The 17,573-nt window shown below is 37.9% G+C and overlaps 1 protein-coding gene across 1 annotated transcript in view; it reads right to left on the reverse strand.

Annotated features, from left to right (window-relative positions):
• Positions 1 to 17,573, reverse strand: part of LOC126100710 (microprocessor complex subunit DGCR8) — a 257,052-nt gene that overhangs the window by 163,606 nt on the left and 75,873 nt on the right. The window contains exons 3-4 of the mRNA XM_049911330.1: positions 10,144 to 11,105; positions 9,850 to 9,954 (exon numbers count right to left, since the gene is read on the reverse strand). Coding sequence (XP_049767287.1) covers positions 9,850 to 9,954; positions 10,144 to 11,068 — 1,030 coding nt within the window. The 5' untranslated portion in view covers positions 11,069 to 11,105. The remainder of the gene's footprint in view (positions 1 to 9,849; positions 9,955 to 10,143; positions 11,106 to 17,573) is intronic.

The following is a 17,573-nucleotide window of genomic DNA, read 5'->3' on the forward strand; positions in this document are numbered from 1 at the left end:
AATGGTTGCATAGGGAGGGTTACCATTGGCCATGTACCAGAGGTACAAAATTATCTGCTAACATGGATACTGCCTACACTACAGGAAGTATTAAAACTGAGCCATTGAGAAACACTTCACCTGCTGTGTACTGTGTTGGGGGAGGCAATCATGAAAGCATAGAGTCTGTTAAAGCAGTGTCCACTGATGGAAAGAGGTACAACAAGTTAGTTAGATCATTAGGACATTATTTCATCAGAATGATGTAGATTAATTCACTTTACAGGATACGTATACATGATTATTTTTAACATTAATGAACACATTCTTTTTCAGTCTTCCTCATGCAACTATGTTTAAGAAACTAATGGTCTTATTTGATTTCTTTTCTTTTTTATAGATGTACAATTTTGTGCTTAAAGATTCATCTATGCAACAGAAGGATTCGTTCAGAAGAAATAATTTTAGTTTAGATTTAAAACTTGATTTGTTACCTGCTGGACATTTTACATTATACGGCAAATGATAAAAGATTTTTGTTGATGCTTAGTGAACTTCTTACTGACTCAACGGAAGTTTTAGTAACAGGTCAAAAAGGTATTTTTTTCTTTTACATCTACACTCCCCAAGCCACCTGATGGCGTGTGGTGGAGGCTACTTCTGGTACTGCTGAAATGGATCCCCCCTTACCTGTTCCACTCACAAATGGCTCGTGGGAAGGACAATTGTCTGTTAACCTCTGTATCTGCTTTAATTTCACAAATACTCTCGCTGGAGTCCTTTCATGAGACATATGGGAGAATGTAATATATTATCCGAATCTTCCCAGAATGTACATCGCACTTTTAGTGCTGCTACTGAAGTTTGCCGAACACCTCTGCAACCCTCCCACACCATCTAAAAGAGCCCATGATGAAACACACCAGTCTTTGTTGAAACTTGTCTATTTTCTATTAATCCAACCAGGTAAGAGTTCCAGACCGGTGAGCAGTCAGACAAGAACAAGAGTTTTGTAAGCCCATCCTTTTATGGATGAATTACATTTCCTTAGAATTCTTCCTATGAATCTCCATCTGGCATTTTCTTTTTCTACTATTTGTTTTATGTGATAATTCCACTTACGGTTGTTACAGATGGTTATTCCTACATATTTTATGGTAGTTAGTGGTTCCAGCAATTTGTCATCAACAGTAGCTCTACAGTTGTCTACTAATGCATATGCACAATATAACCTCTGCAGTTTTTCCTGCAAACTGCTAGCCTTCTGGGTCCTACCACACTTCCTGGGACATTCTTGAAGTTATCTTTACACTTATCTTTACATCTGTTGATTTTGTTCTGTTAAGAGCAACATGTTGATTTCTCTCTACAAGGAAGTAATGAACCTGTCAGAAATCTGGTACGATACTCAATAAGACCATTTTTTTTTTCACTAAACAGCAGTGCCTGTGTCCAATGCCTCCCTGAAGTCAAGGAACATATCATCAACCAGAGTGCTGTTGTCTACAGTGCTGTGAACCTCATGAGGAAACGGAGCAAGCTGAATTTTACAAGATCTCTGTTTGTGGAATCCAAATTGATTTTTACAGAAGAGATTTTCAATCTCCAAAACAATTGTAATATATTATCGTAAAACATGATCTATAATTCTGTAACTGATTGACATCACTGATAAAGGCTTATAATTACACTGATCTGTCCTGTGACCCTTCTTGAAAACAGTAACAACTTGCTCATATTTCCAGTTGCTAGGCACCTTTCATTGCTCCAGAAACCTATGATAAACTGCTGCTAGAAGGGAGCAAGTTCTTTCACATAATCTCTGTCGAATTTTGCAGGTATCTCATCTGTTCCAGATGTCTTCCCACTACTAAGCAACTGTAGTTGCTTTTCTACTTCGCAGTCATTGATCTCAATATTAGCCATTTTGGCATTTGTGTGACGATTTAACACACCAAATAATGAAGACCAAAAACGGTCAAATACGGGGGAAAGGTCATGTAGACACTAATTTCTGTACAGCAGTAGGAATAAGTATCATGAGCAACATACTAAAAATCCCCACCGGTAGGATGCGAGTGTGAGGGTGGAGGGCACGCGTTTATAGGCCCACTTTTGTATGTTTTTCTCGAACAACCCGAAAACTTTGACTTCAAGTGAAAATGTATCTCAGTACTAAATAAAATTGCATTAAATGTCCTACACAACATGTCCTATTCATTTTTTTCTTTTTTTCCTCTAGGACTTACAGTTTCCGCACTGCAGGGGATGGAAAACCGCAGATTATTAAAAATAATGTTTCAATGGTATAAAATTAATGTTTACTGTTAAACGATTGGGTTAAGAAAAAATTTTAAATGTGTATACCATATCTAAGTCCAGTATACCTGTATTAATGTCCGATTGTGTTCTGATGATGTAATAGGGTGGTGGGAGAAAGGAGGTCACTGGATTTTGGGCCTGTACTTCCTTCCTTCTCATGTCTGCAAACTGAATAGTGAGCAGGTGATTCCCCATTCAGTCTACCCCACCAAGTTATAAGAAGAAATTACAGTGTGTTTCACAAAACTGAGCAACCATAGGGTGCTCTATAAATCATGGCGATGCAGTGCACAGACATGCTCAGGCATTTTATTTTCCACAAATTTTATTAACACTACATGTAGTACAGATATGCGTTACCACCACCACCACCACCACCACCACCACCACCACCACTACTACTACTACTACTACTACTACTAATAATAATAATAATAATAATAATAATAATAACAATAATCTCTGAAGACTGTTCTACACTGCTAGAGGGGAAATTTAGTCTTAGTCATTCCGTAGGGGAGCTTATTGTTCCAAGGAAATAAACTTCCCTCGCCACGACTGCAACTCACTTTTCCTTTTTCAGACAGATCATATCTCTCCAGAATTTCCTGACATGCTCGCTTATGTGAGTAGACAAAATAACTTCACTGAGCTTGTGTTCATATAGTGGAGTTATTTTCAGTTTATTAAATGAATACTTATTGCAGATGTTAAGTGAACTATTACATAAAAAAGTACAACAGGTGGAGATGTCAACTATATAGCACACTAAAGAGCTGTCCCAAGTGTAACATACTGTCAAAATGCATTCAATAATGTCGATTTCACTGTCTCTATCACTAGCCCCAGCCTCAGCTCTCCTGCCCTCTGAAGAACAGAGACTTAAACTGCCTACCTCTGAACAGAAGTAGGTCAACTAGCTGTTATGGAACTTAACATATTTCAATGTATTTCAAGCAATGCATTACAGCAGATTACTATTATAGGCATGAACATTATGTCACAATCTATTGGCCATATTCATATCCACATTATAAGATATGCTGTGGATGTGTGGTAAGTGGCTCCACTCAGTGATGATGATGTTTGGTTTGTGGGGCGCTCAACTGCATGGTTATCAGCGCCCGTACAATTTCCGAATCTTTGCTCAGTCCAATTCGCCACTTTCCTGGATGATGATGAAATGATGAGGACAACACAAACACCCAGTCATCTCGAGGCAGGTGAAAATCCCTGACCCCGCCGGGAATCGAACCCGGGACCCCGTGCTCGGGAAGCGAGAACGCTACCGCGAGACCACGAGCGGCGGACGGCTCCACTCAGTGCAGCCCACTTTAAAAGTGCCAGCAATTCCCTGACTGGAAGAAGTTTATGCAGTCTATCAGCAACACATTTAATGGCAAGGGAAGTGCAGTAACTTTCTGGTCATTCATTTATTCACCACCAAGTGACCACAACAAAATTATGCAGCTTTACTGTATGCTTTCAATAACAGACAGGAGCAAGATACCACATTTATCAATCCAATCCCTTTCCCATCAGCACTACAAAGACCACTCACAACAGCACACAAATTATACACTTCACAGACATTGTTTATAGGAATATATTTTACATAAAAGTTCACTTAACAACTGCAAATAAGTATTCACTTAATAAACAAAATAACTCCACTGTATTAACATGAGCTCAGTGAAGTTATTTTGTCTACTTACATTAGAGAACTGGACATGAAATGCTGGGGAGAGACAGTCTATAAACTGAAAAGCAAGCAGCATTTGTCATGGGGAAAGATGACTTCCTGGACAGAATACAACAGCTGCTTTGCAGGATGATTAAGCATAAATTTCTCCTCTAGCAGTATAGAACAGCCAGCAGAGATTTAAGTAGATTCTGCCCATATGTGTTTCTTATGTTAGTATTATCAGTACCTCCTATCTGTATTCCATGTAACATTAACACACTGTGTGTAAAATACACTGCAGGGGATTCAGTATAACCTTATGAATCACCCTATAGTTGCTTCTTCCAACACAATGGGGTGGACATAGTGGAGAATCACCTGCTCATTCTTCAATTTGCAGGCATGTAAAGGAGGGACATCCATGGTCACAATCAGCTGACCTAGGTCAGACCTCTCACTTCTACACTCCACCAGGCCTCTCTACCATGTTACACCACCAGAACACAATTTCTCCCGTAACAGAGGTCTAATGCACTTAGACATGGTACACACATTTAATATTTGTTCTTGACCCACTGCATTTAATAATAAACACTAACTTTATACTGTTGTTACTGTTGCCATGGTCTTCAGTCCTGTGACTAGACTGGTTTGATGCAGCTCTCCATGCTACCCTATCCTGTGCAAGCTGCTTCGTCTCCCAGCACTTACTACATCCTACATTCTTCTGAATCTGCTTAGTGTATTCATCTCTTGGTCTCCCTCTATGATTTTTACCTGACACACTGCCCTCCAATGCTAAATTTGGGATCTCTTGATGCCTCAGAACATGTCCTACCAACCGGTCCCTTCTTCTTGTCAAGTTGTGCCACAAACTCCTCCCCAATTCTATTCAATACCTCCTCATTAGTTATGTGATATACCCATCTAATCTTCAGCATTCTTCTGTAGTACCACATTTTAAAGCTTCTATTCTCTTCTTGTCCTAACTATTTATTGACCATGTTTCACTTCCATACATGGCTACACTCCATACAAATACTTTCAGAAACGACTTTCTGACACTTAAATCTGTACTTGATGTTAACAAATTTCTCTTCTTCAGAAACGCTTTCCTTGCCATTGCCAGTCTACATTTTATATCTTCTCTACTTCGACCATCATCAGTTATTTTGCTCCCCAAATAGCAAAACTCCTTTACTATTTTAAGTGTCTCATTTCCTAATCTAATTCCCTCAGCATCACCCAACTTAATTCGACTACATCCAGTATCCTCATTTTGCTTTTGTTGATGTTCATCTCATATCCTCCTTTCAAGACACTGTTCATTCCGTTCAACTGCTCTTCCCAGTCCTTTGCTGTCTCTGACAGAATTACAATGTCATCGGCGAATTCCTTTACTGCTTGCTCAATATACAGATTGAATAACATCGGGGAGAGGCTACAACCCTGTCTCACTCCCTTCCCAACCACTGCTTCCCTTTCCTGTTCCTCGACTCTTATAACTGCCATCTGGTTTCTGTACTAATTGTAAATAGCCTTTCGCTCCCTGTATTTTACCCCTGCCACGTTAAGAATTTGAAAGAGTATTCCAGTCAACATTGTCAAAAGCTTTCTCTAAGTCTACAAATGCTAGAAACATAGGTTTGCCTTTCCTTAATCTTTCTTCTAAGATAAGTCGTAAGATCAGTATTGCCTCACGTGTTCCAACATTTCTACCGAATCGAAACTGATCTTCCCCGAGGTTGGTTTCTACCAGTTTTTCCATTCATCTGTACAGAATTTGTGTTAGTATTTTACAGCTGTGACTTATTAAACTGATAGTTCGGTAATTTTCACACCCGTCAACACCTGCTTTCTTTGGGATTGGAATTATTATATTCTTCTTGAAGTCTGAGGGTATTTCGCTTGCCTCATACATCTTGCTCACCAGTTGGTAGAGTTTTGTCAGGACTGGCTCTCCCAAGGTCGTCAGTAGTTCTAATGGAATGTTGTCTACTCCCGGGACCTTGTTTCGACTCAGGTCTTTCAGTGCTCTGTCAAACTCTTCACGGAGTATCGTATCTCCCGATTCATCTTCATCTACATCCTCTTCTATTTCTTAAAACAATATTTTTAATAATCTATAATTCTTCCATCTCTTGCAATGTGGAAACTATTAGTCCTAGAGAAAAAATGAACAGGCCATTTTTTGCAGGAAATTTAATGCAGTTTAATTTTATATCGGGAAACATTTACTCTAGACACTGTGGTTTTCAGCCATTAACGAAAAACATAAAAAAGTGACCTTTCAAAGCCCTACCAACCCCACACTTCATCCCCCCTCCCAGGTGGGGTTTTTAATTTGGTCTTTATGACATTCCCTTATACTACTGCACAAATATTTGTGACTTCTATTTTTTCCCCTAATTTTCCTTCATTGACTGGCCTAGAATGGAGAGACTGTACTATGATATTCCACAGGAAAATAATTTCAGCAGACCAAATTCAGTATTTTGGCTTTCTGTCCGTCATCTTCCATTGTGGTGCCAATATGGCCTTGAGTGACTGAATAGATGATTTACTCACCAACTGGCAGCTGGGAAAAACACATTAAAAGATGTGGAAGTATTTCCAGACACTGATGAATAGATGATTTGGTCCACTTACTGATTTTGCATATGACCAAAACTTTTTACCAAAACAAATGTTGCTACATTCCCACTGAAGTTCGTAAGGACCTGCAGTGCAGAGAGCATGTACGTAATTCTCTGTGGTCTCAACAGATCTTAGATGTTGTGGCTGCTCTGAAATGTTGCCTCAATTCCTCAAGCACAGCGACTAGCTATGTGGTCATGTACAGTAAGTGAGCAACAGGAGTTATTCTCCAGGTTATCTACATTGTCTTCAATGGCCCTCACAGCTCATTGTGAAGTTTATTATTGTCTCAGTATGCACAGAATCTTGTGCAGAGTTCCTTTTGTTCATGTTAAAGGTTATACGCATCCCTTATATGGCGAGCTCCAGCTGTTAGCATATGTAACACAGCATTCTTTGGTGCTGGATGATGGTGCAACGCAACATGTAAATATCTGGTGATGTGCATTGATTTCCTACACACCTTACATCCAGTTGGCCACTAGATGTTCTATATAGTTCTACATTCAGAAAAGAGGGAACACTATTATTCTCAGCTTACTGCATAACGTGATTTTTTACAAATATAGTTCAAGTGCATGAAACTTGCATAATTCTTCTTTTCCATTAGATCATGTGATGAATGTGACATCAATTTGCCTCAGCCAACAATGCAGACGTGGCAGTACAGTACCTCATATTCCCTACCAACTAAAGTTAGTTGATGACAGGCACACCAACTTGGAAATATCTGGCAGTATTACTCCTGTAAGAGGTTAATGGTCTGAGCTACAAGCACATTCATGAACAGAGATCTTATGTCAAAGGTGACCATTACATCCATAGAGGTTTTCATATGACCTCAATGAAATTTGTGGATTGCTGAATGTATAAGTTTGTGATCAACCTGGTGACATGAATTGTGGACCAGATGTTACACAATACAGGATGAGAGGAAATTGATCCCACAGACAATTGGTGTTACAGGGCAGTCCTCATCATCATAGTTTCGTATCCCAAATATTCTTGGTGGCACAGAAATTTTCTACAGGAAACACTACAATAATCACGGACACTACAATATATGTAGGTGAAATGAGTGAACTACAGATGCAAGAAAATGCAGTTCCTAACAAAGTGTTCCAGAATCAATGCTGACACATCTAAGGGATAATGTAGGAAATTCCCTTCCCATGCATGAAACGCATCAATGGCCACATAGGCAAAGTGCTGTGCCACGGAGGAATTAAGCAAATATTTCAGTGTGTCTGCAATATCCAAGATAAATAAAGCCACACAAAGAATTCCATAGATACTCTCCACACTGCAGGAATTTACGAACTTCAGTATGGATGTAAAGAGTTGGCAAAAACAGAAGGTCAAACAGAACTTCTGTGTCGGGGCACGACACAGTAAATCAGTAACAGCTGAACTCTACATAGATTGTAGCTGAACCATCTACTTTCAAGAAGACTATTTGCTTTCCAGCAGCTTTCTATTATTGAAGAAGTATACTCTTTGGATAATATGTTTGATCTACTTCTCTTACATTTTAAAGCATGGTTTTATGCAACATATAAATGCATATTTTGTCTGTTTTGTGAGTAAGCATCATATTTTCGGAAATCTTTAATTGTGCTGCATATTTTGCACATTTTTAATTAAAATACTTATTATTTTTAAAACAAATGGACATTTTAAACTGTGTGTTCTCTTGTTCAGCTGTTGTGAAAGGTTATTTTTACATATTTATTTATGATTTTTCCTTCTTCCCAATTCACTGCTTGAAATTACCCTTTGCATTTTGTCATGTAGTATGTGGCCTTGGTTCTTGGACTTCCCTGATCTCTCGCTGCAAAGCTGAACCAACATGGGTATTAAGGGGTTAGTTGGAACTGTGTTTTTTTGGAGCCGCCTACAATGTAACACCAAGTACCTGTTTTAACATTATTATTTAATTTGTATGCAATCTTTTTTAATTTTTCATTTCATAATATTCATAACATGTAAATTAATACAACACTAAAGCGATTAATGGCTCATTTGTGAAGCCTTCTTCAGTCACCTTACTTCAGTTGACTCCTTGTTCTGTCTACAGAAAATCAGTTCACTTTTGTGGTGAGCAGTGACCACTAACTAGGGGCTTGGTGGTGTGTTTTAAGTTCTTCACAATTAAGCGTGATGCAAAAAGCAAAAACAAGTATTCAGTCTAGATTGCATGAGTACAAGCAGGAGTTTGAAGGGGAGATGATAATGACAGATGGCAAAATACTTCATTACTATGCATGAGAAAAAATAGTTAATATTGAAAAACGTTTCCAAGTAGTTCAGCATGTGGACACCTACAAACACAAAGACAATGTACGATGCAAATTCATGAAAATTACTCTCATCCAGATGTTAGGTGAATGTTCTGCCAGTACTTTTTCATCTTTTTCTTTTGGTTTGTGCAAAGCCTTCACCCGTCGATATATTTCACGGCCTCCAATTCCCTCTACTGACAAAAAAATCTAATCACGCATTGTTCCTGCTTACTCACCTGCATGCTCAGTAGTGGACAATAACTTCTGTGGCCACCTTCTCTTCAGTGTGAAACCACACTGGCGCTATGCAACATCAAATGGTGCGTATGCGTCAGTCTCTCTACCAATAGATGATGCCACGATATCCACAGTTATGTGGTGCCAACCTTACGTGCAAGGCAAAGGTAGACATACTGACCAGGTTTCATTTGAACGCACCTCATACAGAGTTGTTTCAAAATTACAAAGTGATGTGTCCCAATACCCAAAAGGATTTTACTGACATCATCATCAGTAAATAGCACATTTTGAAGTTGAGAAGTATTTTTTGCAGTCTGTATAATTAAGCCTTTTTCAGTCTGAATAATTAAGCCAAGATCTTTGTTCCATGTGACATACAATGTTCCACCACCAATGTACCACCACACCATGCATGGCACCAGAGCTTATGGTAATAGAGGACTGGTAGCACTGACTTGTCCTCAGCTTGAGAACATTATCAGCTTTTACAAACCCAGTTTGTCACCAAATACCAAGTTCACTGCAGTGCTTGCCACTTAGCATTATCAAGGAGGTATGTGGGACTGGTGGAACGCACCCAAACTTTAAAACCTGGTTTAAATTTAGAAGTAACAATTTACTTTTTTACTCCTGAGTTGAATTAGATAATTATGTCCAAGGAGTGCAAAATATATAAAAATTTATTCATAAGGTAAAACACAATACCTTCTAAAACAACTTTTTTCCTTTCTTTGAATGTTGGTTCACCGTTCTCCCCATTTTCTCCATTCTCTCCATTTTTAGCTTTCTTCTTGAATTCTTCTGGTAGACCTAAAATGTAATTCAGTACAGATGACAGTAACAAGGAAAATATATTACAGAATCACTCGGCACTGTAAGCCTCCATTAGTGATTTAATTAACTCTAGAACACTATTGAACTTTTTTTACTACAATGTGTTCTGCTATTAAATCAAAGGGCACAACATGTATTACAGAAATACTTATACTTACAGCTTACCTTCCTCTAACATAGCTTCTATTTCTTCATCAGGTACATCTGAATCATCATCTGATTGGTTATAATCATCCTGGTCATCGTCCTCTTCATCATTATGGTCAAATTCATCCAGGACATCAAACTCTCGTAATGCCATGGATTCATCTCCGGCACAGGAAGAGTCCCTGCCTTGTTGTTGATCACTTTCTTGGGTACCATCATGTTCATCATCGTCATTTCTTTCATCTCCACTTTCTTCTATTATTGTATGACTTATACTTTCCTCTATTTCTTTGTGGCACTCACTTTCTTCTGCTACTACACGGTTCATTTCACATGCCGCACTCTCTCTTTCCCTGCCTGCAGTAAGATTTTCACTAGAAATATTTATCTCCTTTGTGGAATCACTTTCTTCAGTACAATGTTCATTCCCATTTTGAGTGACAGTGTTAGTATACACTTGTGACTCAACACTGTTCTCTGCATTACTAATGTTTTCATTAACCTGAGTTACAGTCTTTGTTCCTATACTGTCTTTCCTTTGTAATGTCAATTCCTTCATCATCTTGTTATTATCAGCAGTTGTTTCCTCAGATGGACTGCTTTCATACTGAGACTGTTGCCCTTCTTTTTTCTCAGTACTAATATTTCTGCTGTCTGCTATTCTCTCATCCCAGGAATCTCTGCTACTACTCCCATTTTCACTGTCCAATTCCATTTTAAGGCGTTTATAAAATTCTGATTCATCTACATCAATTCCAGCATCGTCATCAACATCACTGCTCGGATATGTGGGACTTTCCTCTGCAGGTGCATCAATGGGCTCACTCTTAATCACAACCTCTTGACCTACTGGTAACATTAAATTGGTCAAATGTGGACACTTTCTACTATCATCACAGCTACCTGTACTGTCTGTTGAGTGTTTACGTTTTTGTCGCACCATTTTGACTACCTTTAATAGAGAATCTTGTTAAATAATACTGAAACAGAGGAATAACACAAGATAATAAATGTGTTCAGCACAATCAATAAAACAGCATCATGAATGTTTAAAAATTACATATACACATCTACAAATGAAATTAACATATTAGCAAGAGCAGAGGTTCCAAATAGATCAATGAAAATATAAGCAAGAGATTACAGTTAGGGATCTTTCAGTTACAGATAAAAACATTAAAAACTAAAAAAACTGTCACGCACAAAAAAAGCTACAAGAAACAGTAAAAAATTGTACCAGTTATTAGGTGTTCTTTGTGCTCCATTCAGATATTGAGCATGGGAAGAATGTTTGTTTAAACACCTCTATGTGTTGTAATTAATCTAATCTTGTCCTCACAATTCCAATGTGAACAATAATTGGGGGTTGTAATATATTCCTAGAGTCATTATGTAAAGCTGTTTTTTTAACTTTGTAAGTAGGCTCTCTTGGGACAGTCTGCACGTATCTTCAAGAGTCTGCTAGTTCAGTTTCTTCAGCATCTCTGTGACTTTCTCCCACCGGTCTCACAAACCTGTGACCGTCTGTGACAGCCTTCTCTGAGAAAGTTCAATATCCCCCATTAGTCCTATTTGGCATGGATCCCATACGCTTTGACAATATTCCAGAATGGGTCACATGGTCCTTTGTAGACTGATTGCTTTTTAAGAGTCTTTGCACCACTTTGAAATTTTATCAAGATCTGATTGAATATTTATGCAGCTTCTTTCAGATAGTACATACATCACTATAAATAACAGCATCATTTGCAAAATGTCTTAGCTTACTACCAATATTGTCTGCAAGGTATCTAATATGCAACACGAGCAGCAAGGATCAAGACACACTTCCCTGAGGTAAACCCGAAGTTACTTTTACATTTGATGATGACACTCCATCCAAGGTAACACGCTGTGTCCTCCCTACCAAAAAGTATTCAATCCAGTCACAAAATGAGTATGATAGCCCTTATGATTGTACTTTAGACAATAAGCTTAGTTGTGGTAATGAGTCCAATACTTAAGAAATTAAGATATACTGCATCTACCTGTCTGCTTTGATCCAAAACTTGGTCAGTATGTGAGAAAAGTGAGAATTGGGTTTCACATGACTGATGTTTTCAGAATCCAGCTGGTTGGCATGGAGTATGTCATTCTCTTCTATTAAGCTTGAGCCATAGTTCTTCCATGTGCTCCTGCCCTGTGATGAATGTTTCAAATTCCTCACTGAGATATGACACTACTGATTTTTTATGTAGTTCACTGAACATATCTATCTTTCTGCTTATTTTAGTTGTCCTTGGTACATTGGTTGTTGCCACAACCGCATCATAGTCATTGAAACTAGTTTTGATGCGGACATCCTCAAAGAGTTCAGGTCTACTTGCTGCTATCAGCTCTAAAATATTTCCAATTTGAGCGTGTTCCAAGCTGTCTGTTCTAGGTAGCTTTCAGAGAAGGCATTTAGTAATGTTTCACAAGATGTCCTGTCACACACTCCACTAACAAAACTGTAATTTTGCCAGTTGACTGTTGGATGGCTTACAACTCCAATGATGACTAGGGAACTTACTATACAAGCAAAAGGCAGTTTTCTGTAAAGTTTTCATTATATCAGGAGGTGAGTCACAATTTTATGACGACCCTGATTCAGTATTTTGCCAAATCAAACTCACATGCAGCTTACATTTCTATCTTGGTGGATTTGAGTTTCTTGTCTACTCCAACAACTACACCCTCTCCATTTCCCAGTAGCCTATTCTTTCAATAAACACATACATTTTCCCCAAAAATCTCATTACTACCAGTTTCAGATATCAGCCAGCTTTCTGTACCTAGTATTACATAAGATTCCCTGCATTTTAGTAGCACTTCAAACTCCAGTACTCAGTTGCAAATGTTTTGGCAGTTAACCACAAGGAAGCATTTTTTGCAACTTGCACTCTGGATGGAGAGTCACCTAAGCTAAAAATCCCTTGTGTGCACCCCACACACAGTCGGCTATCTGGGTAGCAGTCTCTGATGTGTACCACACATATAGGGGATCCTACAGTTCTAAATTCTACAGATTACAAGATCAGGTGAGTGTGTGTGTGTGTGTGTGTGTGTGTGTGTGTGTGTCTGTTTTAGATATTGGTGCTTTATAATAAAGTCAATATACGAATATGGAACCAATTATTTAGAGTTCCAAATAACAACCAAATTAACATGTACATAATGAGAAAAATGTATGAATAATCTTCCAAAAATTCCGCATCTTACCTAAAAGATAACAGGAACTCACCTGGCACAGAAAATTTGTCATTAGTTCTAAGACTGGAGAGCAATGGAAGAACAAGATAACTGATAAAGCGAATCACAAAAAGTGTGTGTGACAAACAATGCTTGTTGGGTTTAAAAAGTGCATCAGCCCCACGTCACCCTCAACATACTTTATTTCCAGTTATTTTAAATGAGCAGAGCACGTCTTACAACCATTGTTGTGAACAATACACAGAAATGACTTACACGAGAAGCTAACCCAACTTATATGGCTAATAGATGATGAAAATGATTTTAAAATATGGATGTGTATCACCCATCAAGTTCATTTATCAGTAAAACTGTGAGTGTGTAATCGACATTTGGAGGTTAATGAATGTAAGGACTACAGAAGTGCAAGTCACTGCATAAACAAAATCATCAGGGAATCCTTCCAGAATGTTGAGCAGCATGGTTTTGATCTACTTGCACCCATCTGTTTCTTTATTGACACATATCCTCCATCATCACGGTATCTGAAGCCTTTCCTTTCAAGTATTACTTTAATTTCATGCAACCACCTCTTTCTTGGACATCTACCTTCATCCTAAAATGTTCCTTTCCAAGTACCAATGGGAAATTTGGTTAGGTTGCATCCACTTTGTGTGACCAAACCTCTAAAGTCTCACTGTATTCGGCCTTTCCTCTATGGTCACTTTCACTTGCAGGTCTCTTGTTATGTACTCGTTTCTGATCTTGTCTCTCCTTGTCATTTGTAGGGCAAACCATAGGGATTTCAATCCTCAAGCCTGCATCTGACTTTGGGTTACAACTATAGGGCATAATGGGTGGAAAGAAAGTTTTGAACAATATTAGAGGAACATCCTTATCCCACCCAAGTCTTCATACTACAGTGAAGAACTTTGATCGTTGGTTACCCTTGCCAGACCTCGAGATTGGCACACCATCACTTGCCTCAATACTACTAAGATTAGTGAAATTTTTCACATTCTTAATGATCTTCCCCTCCAAAAATACATTAGATGGAGCAGGTACTGTACTAATTTGAATCACTTCTGTTTTGCTTTTCCTCAATGTTAAAACTAACTCTGAACTTTGTGTTCCACAGTTCCATTTGCCTCTGTACCTCCATGGTAGTTTCACTTTAAATGGTGACATCCACAAATATGAGAACATTTAGGTCTTCTTTTTTCACTCATGTGATGTCTTTCATTCCGACAACCACGAGTGTGATTCAGAGGAATCACGAAAGGGAACTACCCTGTTGCATAGCCCTCTGTTCCAAACTACTTTGACTGTCCATCTTGTATTCTCGGTTGATGTACGGTATATGAATTTTGGTAATTAGAGTTGCGGAGATTCCATTTTTCCAGCCAGTTCCATATTTTATATCTCAGCATCCTATCATATTACATTATTATCAGGTATTTTCCAACCTCTATATCTTTTAATTATTTGTCTGACTGCAAAAATAACGTCCTTTGTTAGTCCCAAATCCATGCCGTTCTTCAAATTGAGATTCTATGACAACTCTCAAACCCTTTTCCAGGACCATTTCCTAGATCTTTAGACAAGGTGGTATAGTTGGTACACTATTCCTTTAAGAAACAGTATTATAATTCCCTTTTACCAGTCACTGGGTACCCCATTTCCTCCCTATACAGTTCCCATGATTCAGTGGAACCAATGTGTTTTGTTGATTCTTCGCTGCTTTTATCATAACTATAGTCTTCTTACCTCTGGAAGATTTCTCTCTTTTTCTCTCTTTGCATTTGTTTCAGAGCATTTTCTGTTCTGTCTAGGTAATTGGTGGTCGTCCTTTCTCAAGATCTGTGACTGTGGGACCATGGTCTTCCTTCTCCTCTGCATTTAATATGTTTTCAAAATAAATAATGTCTTCTCTTAACCATTCTATGTCTCTGACAATGGTAACTCCTCCTGTTTCAACTGCCTCCATCATTTACCTTCCATTTCATACTTTTCAACATGCCTTAAAGTATTTTTTGATTTCACCTATTGTTACTTCAATTTTCTGACAAAGTATACCAAAGTCCTCTTACACCTTTCATAACCCCTCAAAGTTTCTTATCTCTGTATTCTTGATAAAGTGTGGCTATTTTTTAATCCAACCTGATAAACATCATTTTTTACTTTTTTATATCTTTGTTTTTCTTTGCCATTGATCAGTCTCAAATAATATTTTGTATTCTTTTGTTTCACTAAGTCATTCCTTTTTCCTATAATTTGCCTTTCGTTAGTCCGTATAAGCACCGCTGACTACTGATATTTTGAATAGATCCCACTCTTCTTCAAAATTTCCTGGCTCATTCTTTAGCACTTCCTGGCTCATTCTTTAGCACTTTTTGGTTTCTTTTTTAAGTATCTACTGTTCACATCTTCTCGAAGCTTCCACTCCATTGTCCTTGGTATCAATATGGTGCATAATGATGCAGAACAGACAATTATGTCCAGCAATTTCACAGGAGCCATACATGTATTTTAACGCATGGCAGATTAAAATTAAAACTTGGTCATGTATTAAACCTGGATATCTCATGAGCATTGCCAGTGAAAGGCAAAATTCCAGATTAAAGTCCCAGTCAGGCAAAAAGGTTTAATCTGCCAATAAGTTTCAAATTATAGCACATTCTGCTGCCAAGTGAGAGATTCGATCTGGAAACAATTCCCCAGGCAGTGGCTAGCCATTTATTTGCAATATCCTTTCTTCTGGAAGTACTAGTCCTGTAAGGTAAGCATGAGAACTTCTGGGAGATAGGAAAGAGGTAATGGTAGATGTAAGGCTCTGAGAATGGTTACTAAATCATACTTGAATAGCTCAGTTTGTAAGTGTACTGATACTGACAGGCAAGATTCCAGGTTAAAGTCTCAGTCTGAACATAGTTTTAATCTGACAGTATATTTCTAGTCTAAAATCAATCCAAAATCTAACCATTTCAAGTAACATGTTCAACAGAAAGAATAAAAAGAGGTAAACAGGGAAGCAGAATATTTAATACTTTCTCCTGCCAATGTCTCATATCCTTGTCAATATAAAATTGTAAAAAAAAAAATCCTATTTAAAAAAATAATACAATTACAAAAGAGAACTTCAATATTATTCAAAAGATTTAGGCTGATTTCTGACAATAGACTGAAGAACAATACACAGACACTTGTCCTGAATTTAATAAGAATGAAACTGATTAAGAGTAATGTGAAAAACTACAGAGTAAAAGCCAGAAAACAATAATTAGTAAATATTTCTGTACGAAGATAAGAATAATTCCTCAAATTTTTTAAAAGACATTAGGCTATATTCAGAAATATACATTAATGTTCACATGATTAATACATTATGTTATCTTCGTACCAAAAACGTAAACCCAAAGTCACTATGGTCACTAAATGAACATTATCAATATGGTGTGAGACCAATTTAGGTTCTTACATAGCTGGTATTTACCATTAAATGGGCATATAATACTTGTGAATTGTATCTAGTGGCATTTTGTACCATACATGACATAGTACATCACACAGTGCCAACATAGTTAACAGAAAAAAATGAAGCACTGAAAACTCCTGTTCAAAAGCCAATCGCAGTTGTTTACTAATATGAATGTTTTAGGACTATATAGTCGAGAAGACATTCCAAATATCTTCTTGTTCAAAAACACCCATTTGAACCAAGACACCAGAAGGAACTGACCTACTGCACATTGTCATGTTAGAAAATATCTTTGTGAAACTTCTGCACTAAAGACTACAAGGTGCTACCCAAATATCTGAGAATTTGATTGTACTGGTCAAACCACTAGCAGTACGAAATTGTGCCACAAGATGTCCCAAGGTATACGTTTCAGCTCCTGCAGAACAAAGTTGTGTCTACTTTGGTACAGGTAGTTAAGAGTTGTAGAGGTGGATTTCCGGGTGTATTTCAGTGCTTCTGCGAATTGTGAAATGGATAGCATGACAGATGCAATGGTTTTGCATCAAACTGTGTCAAGTTAAAGAAACTGCACCTGAAACACACCACATGCTGACAAAGGCATCTGGTAAGAGAGCACTTAGTCAAGCAAGAACATATCAGTGGGTCAAACGCTTCCAGGAAGGGTGAGAATCTGTGGAAGACGACAAACATTTGGGGCGATTGTCAACATGCGCAACACTGGAAATGATAATGAAAGTGCATGACATGATTCACAACA

The sequence above is a fragment of the Schistocerca cancellata genome, chromosome 9, assembly GCF_023864275.1.
Source record: "Schistocerca cancellata isolate TAMUIC-IGC-003103 chromosome 9, iqSchCanc2.1, whole genome shotgun sequence".
Classification (NCBI taxonomy): Eukaryota; Metazoa; Arthropoda; class Insecta; order Orthoptera; family Acrididae; genus Schistocerca; species Schistocerca cancellata.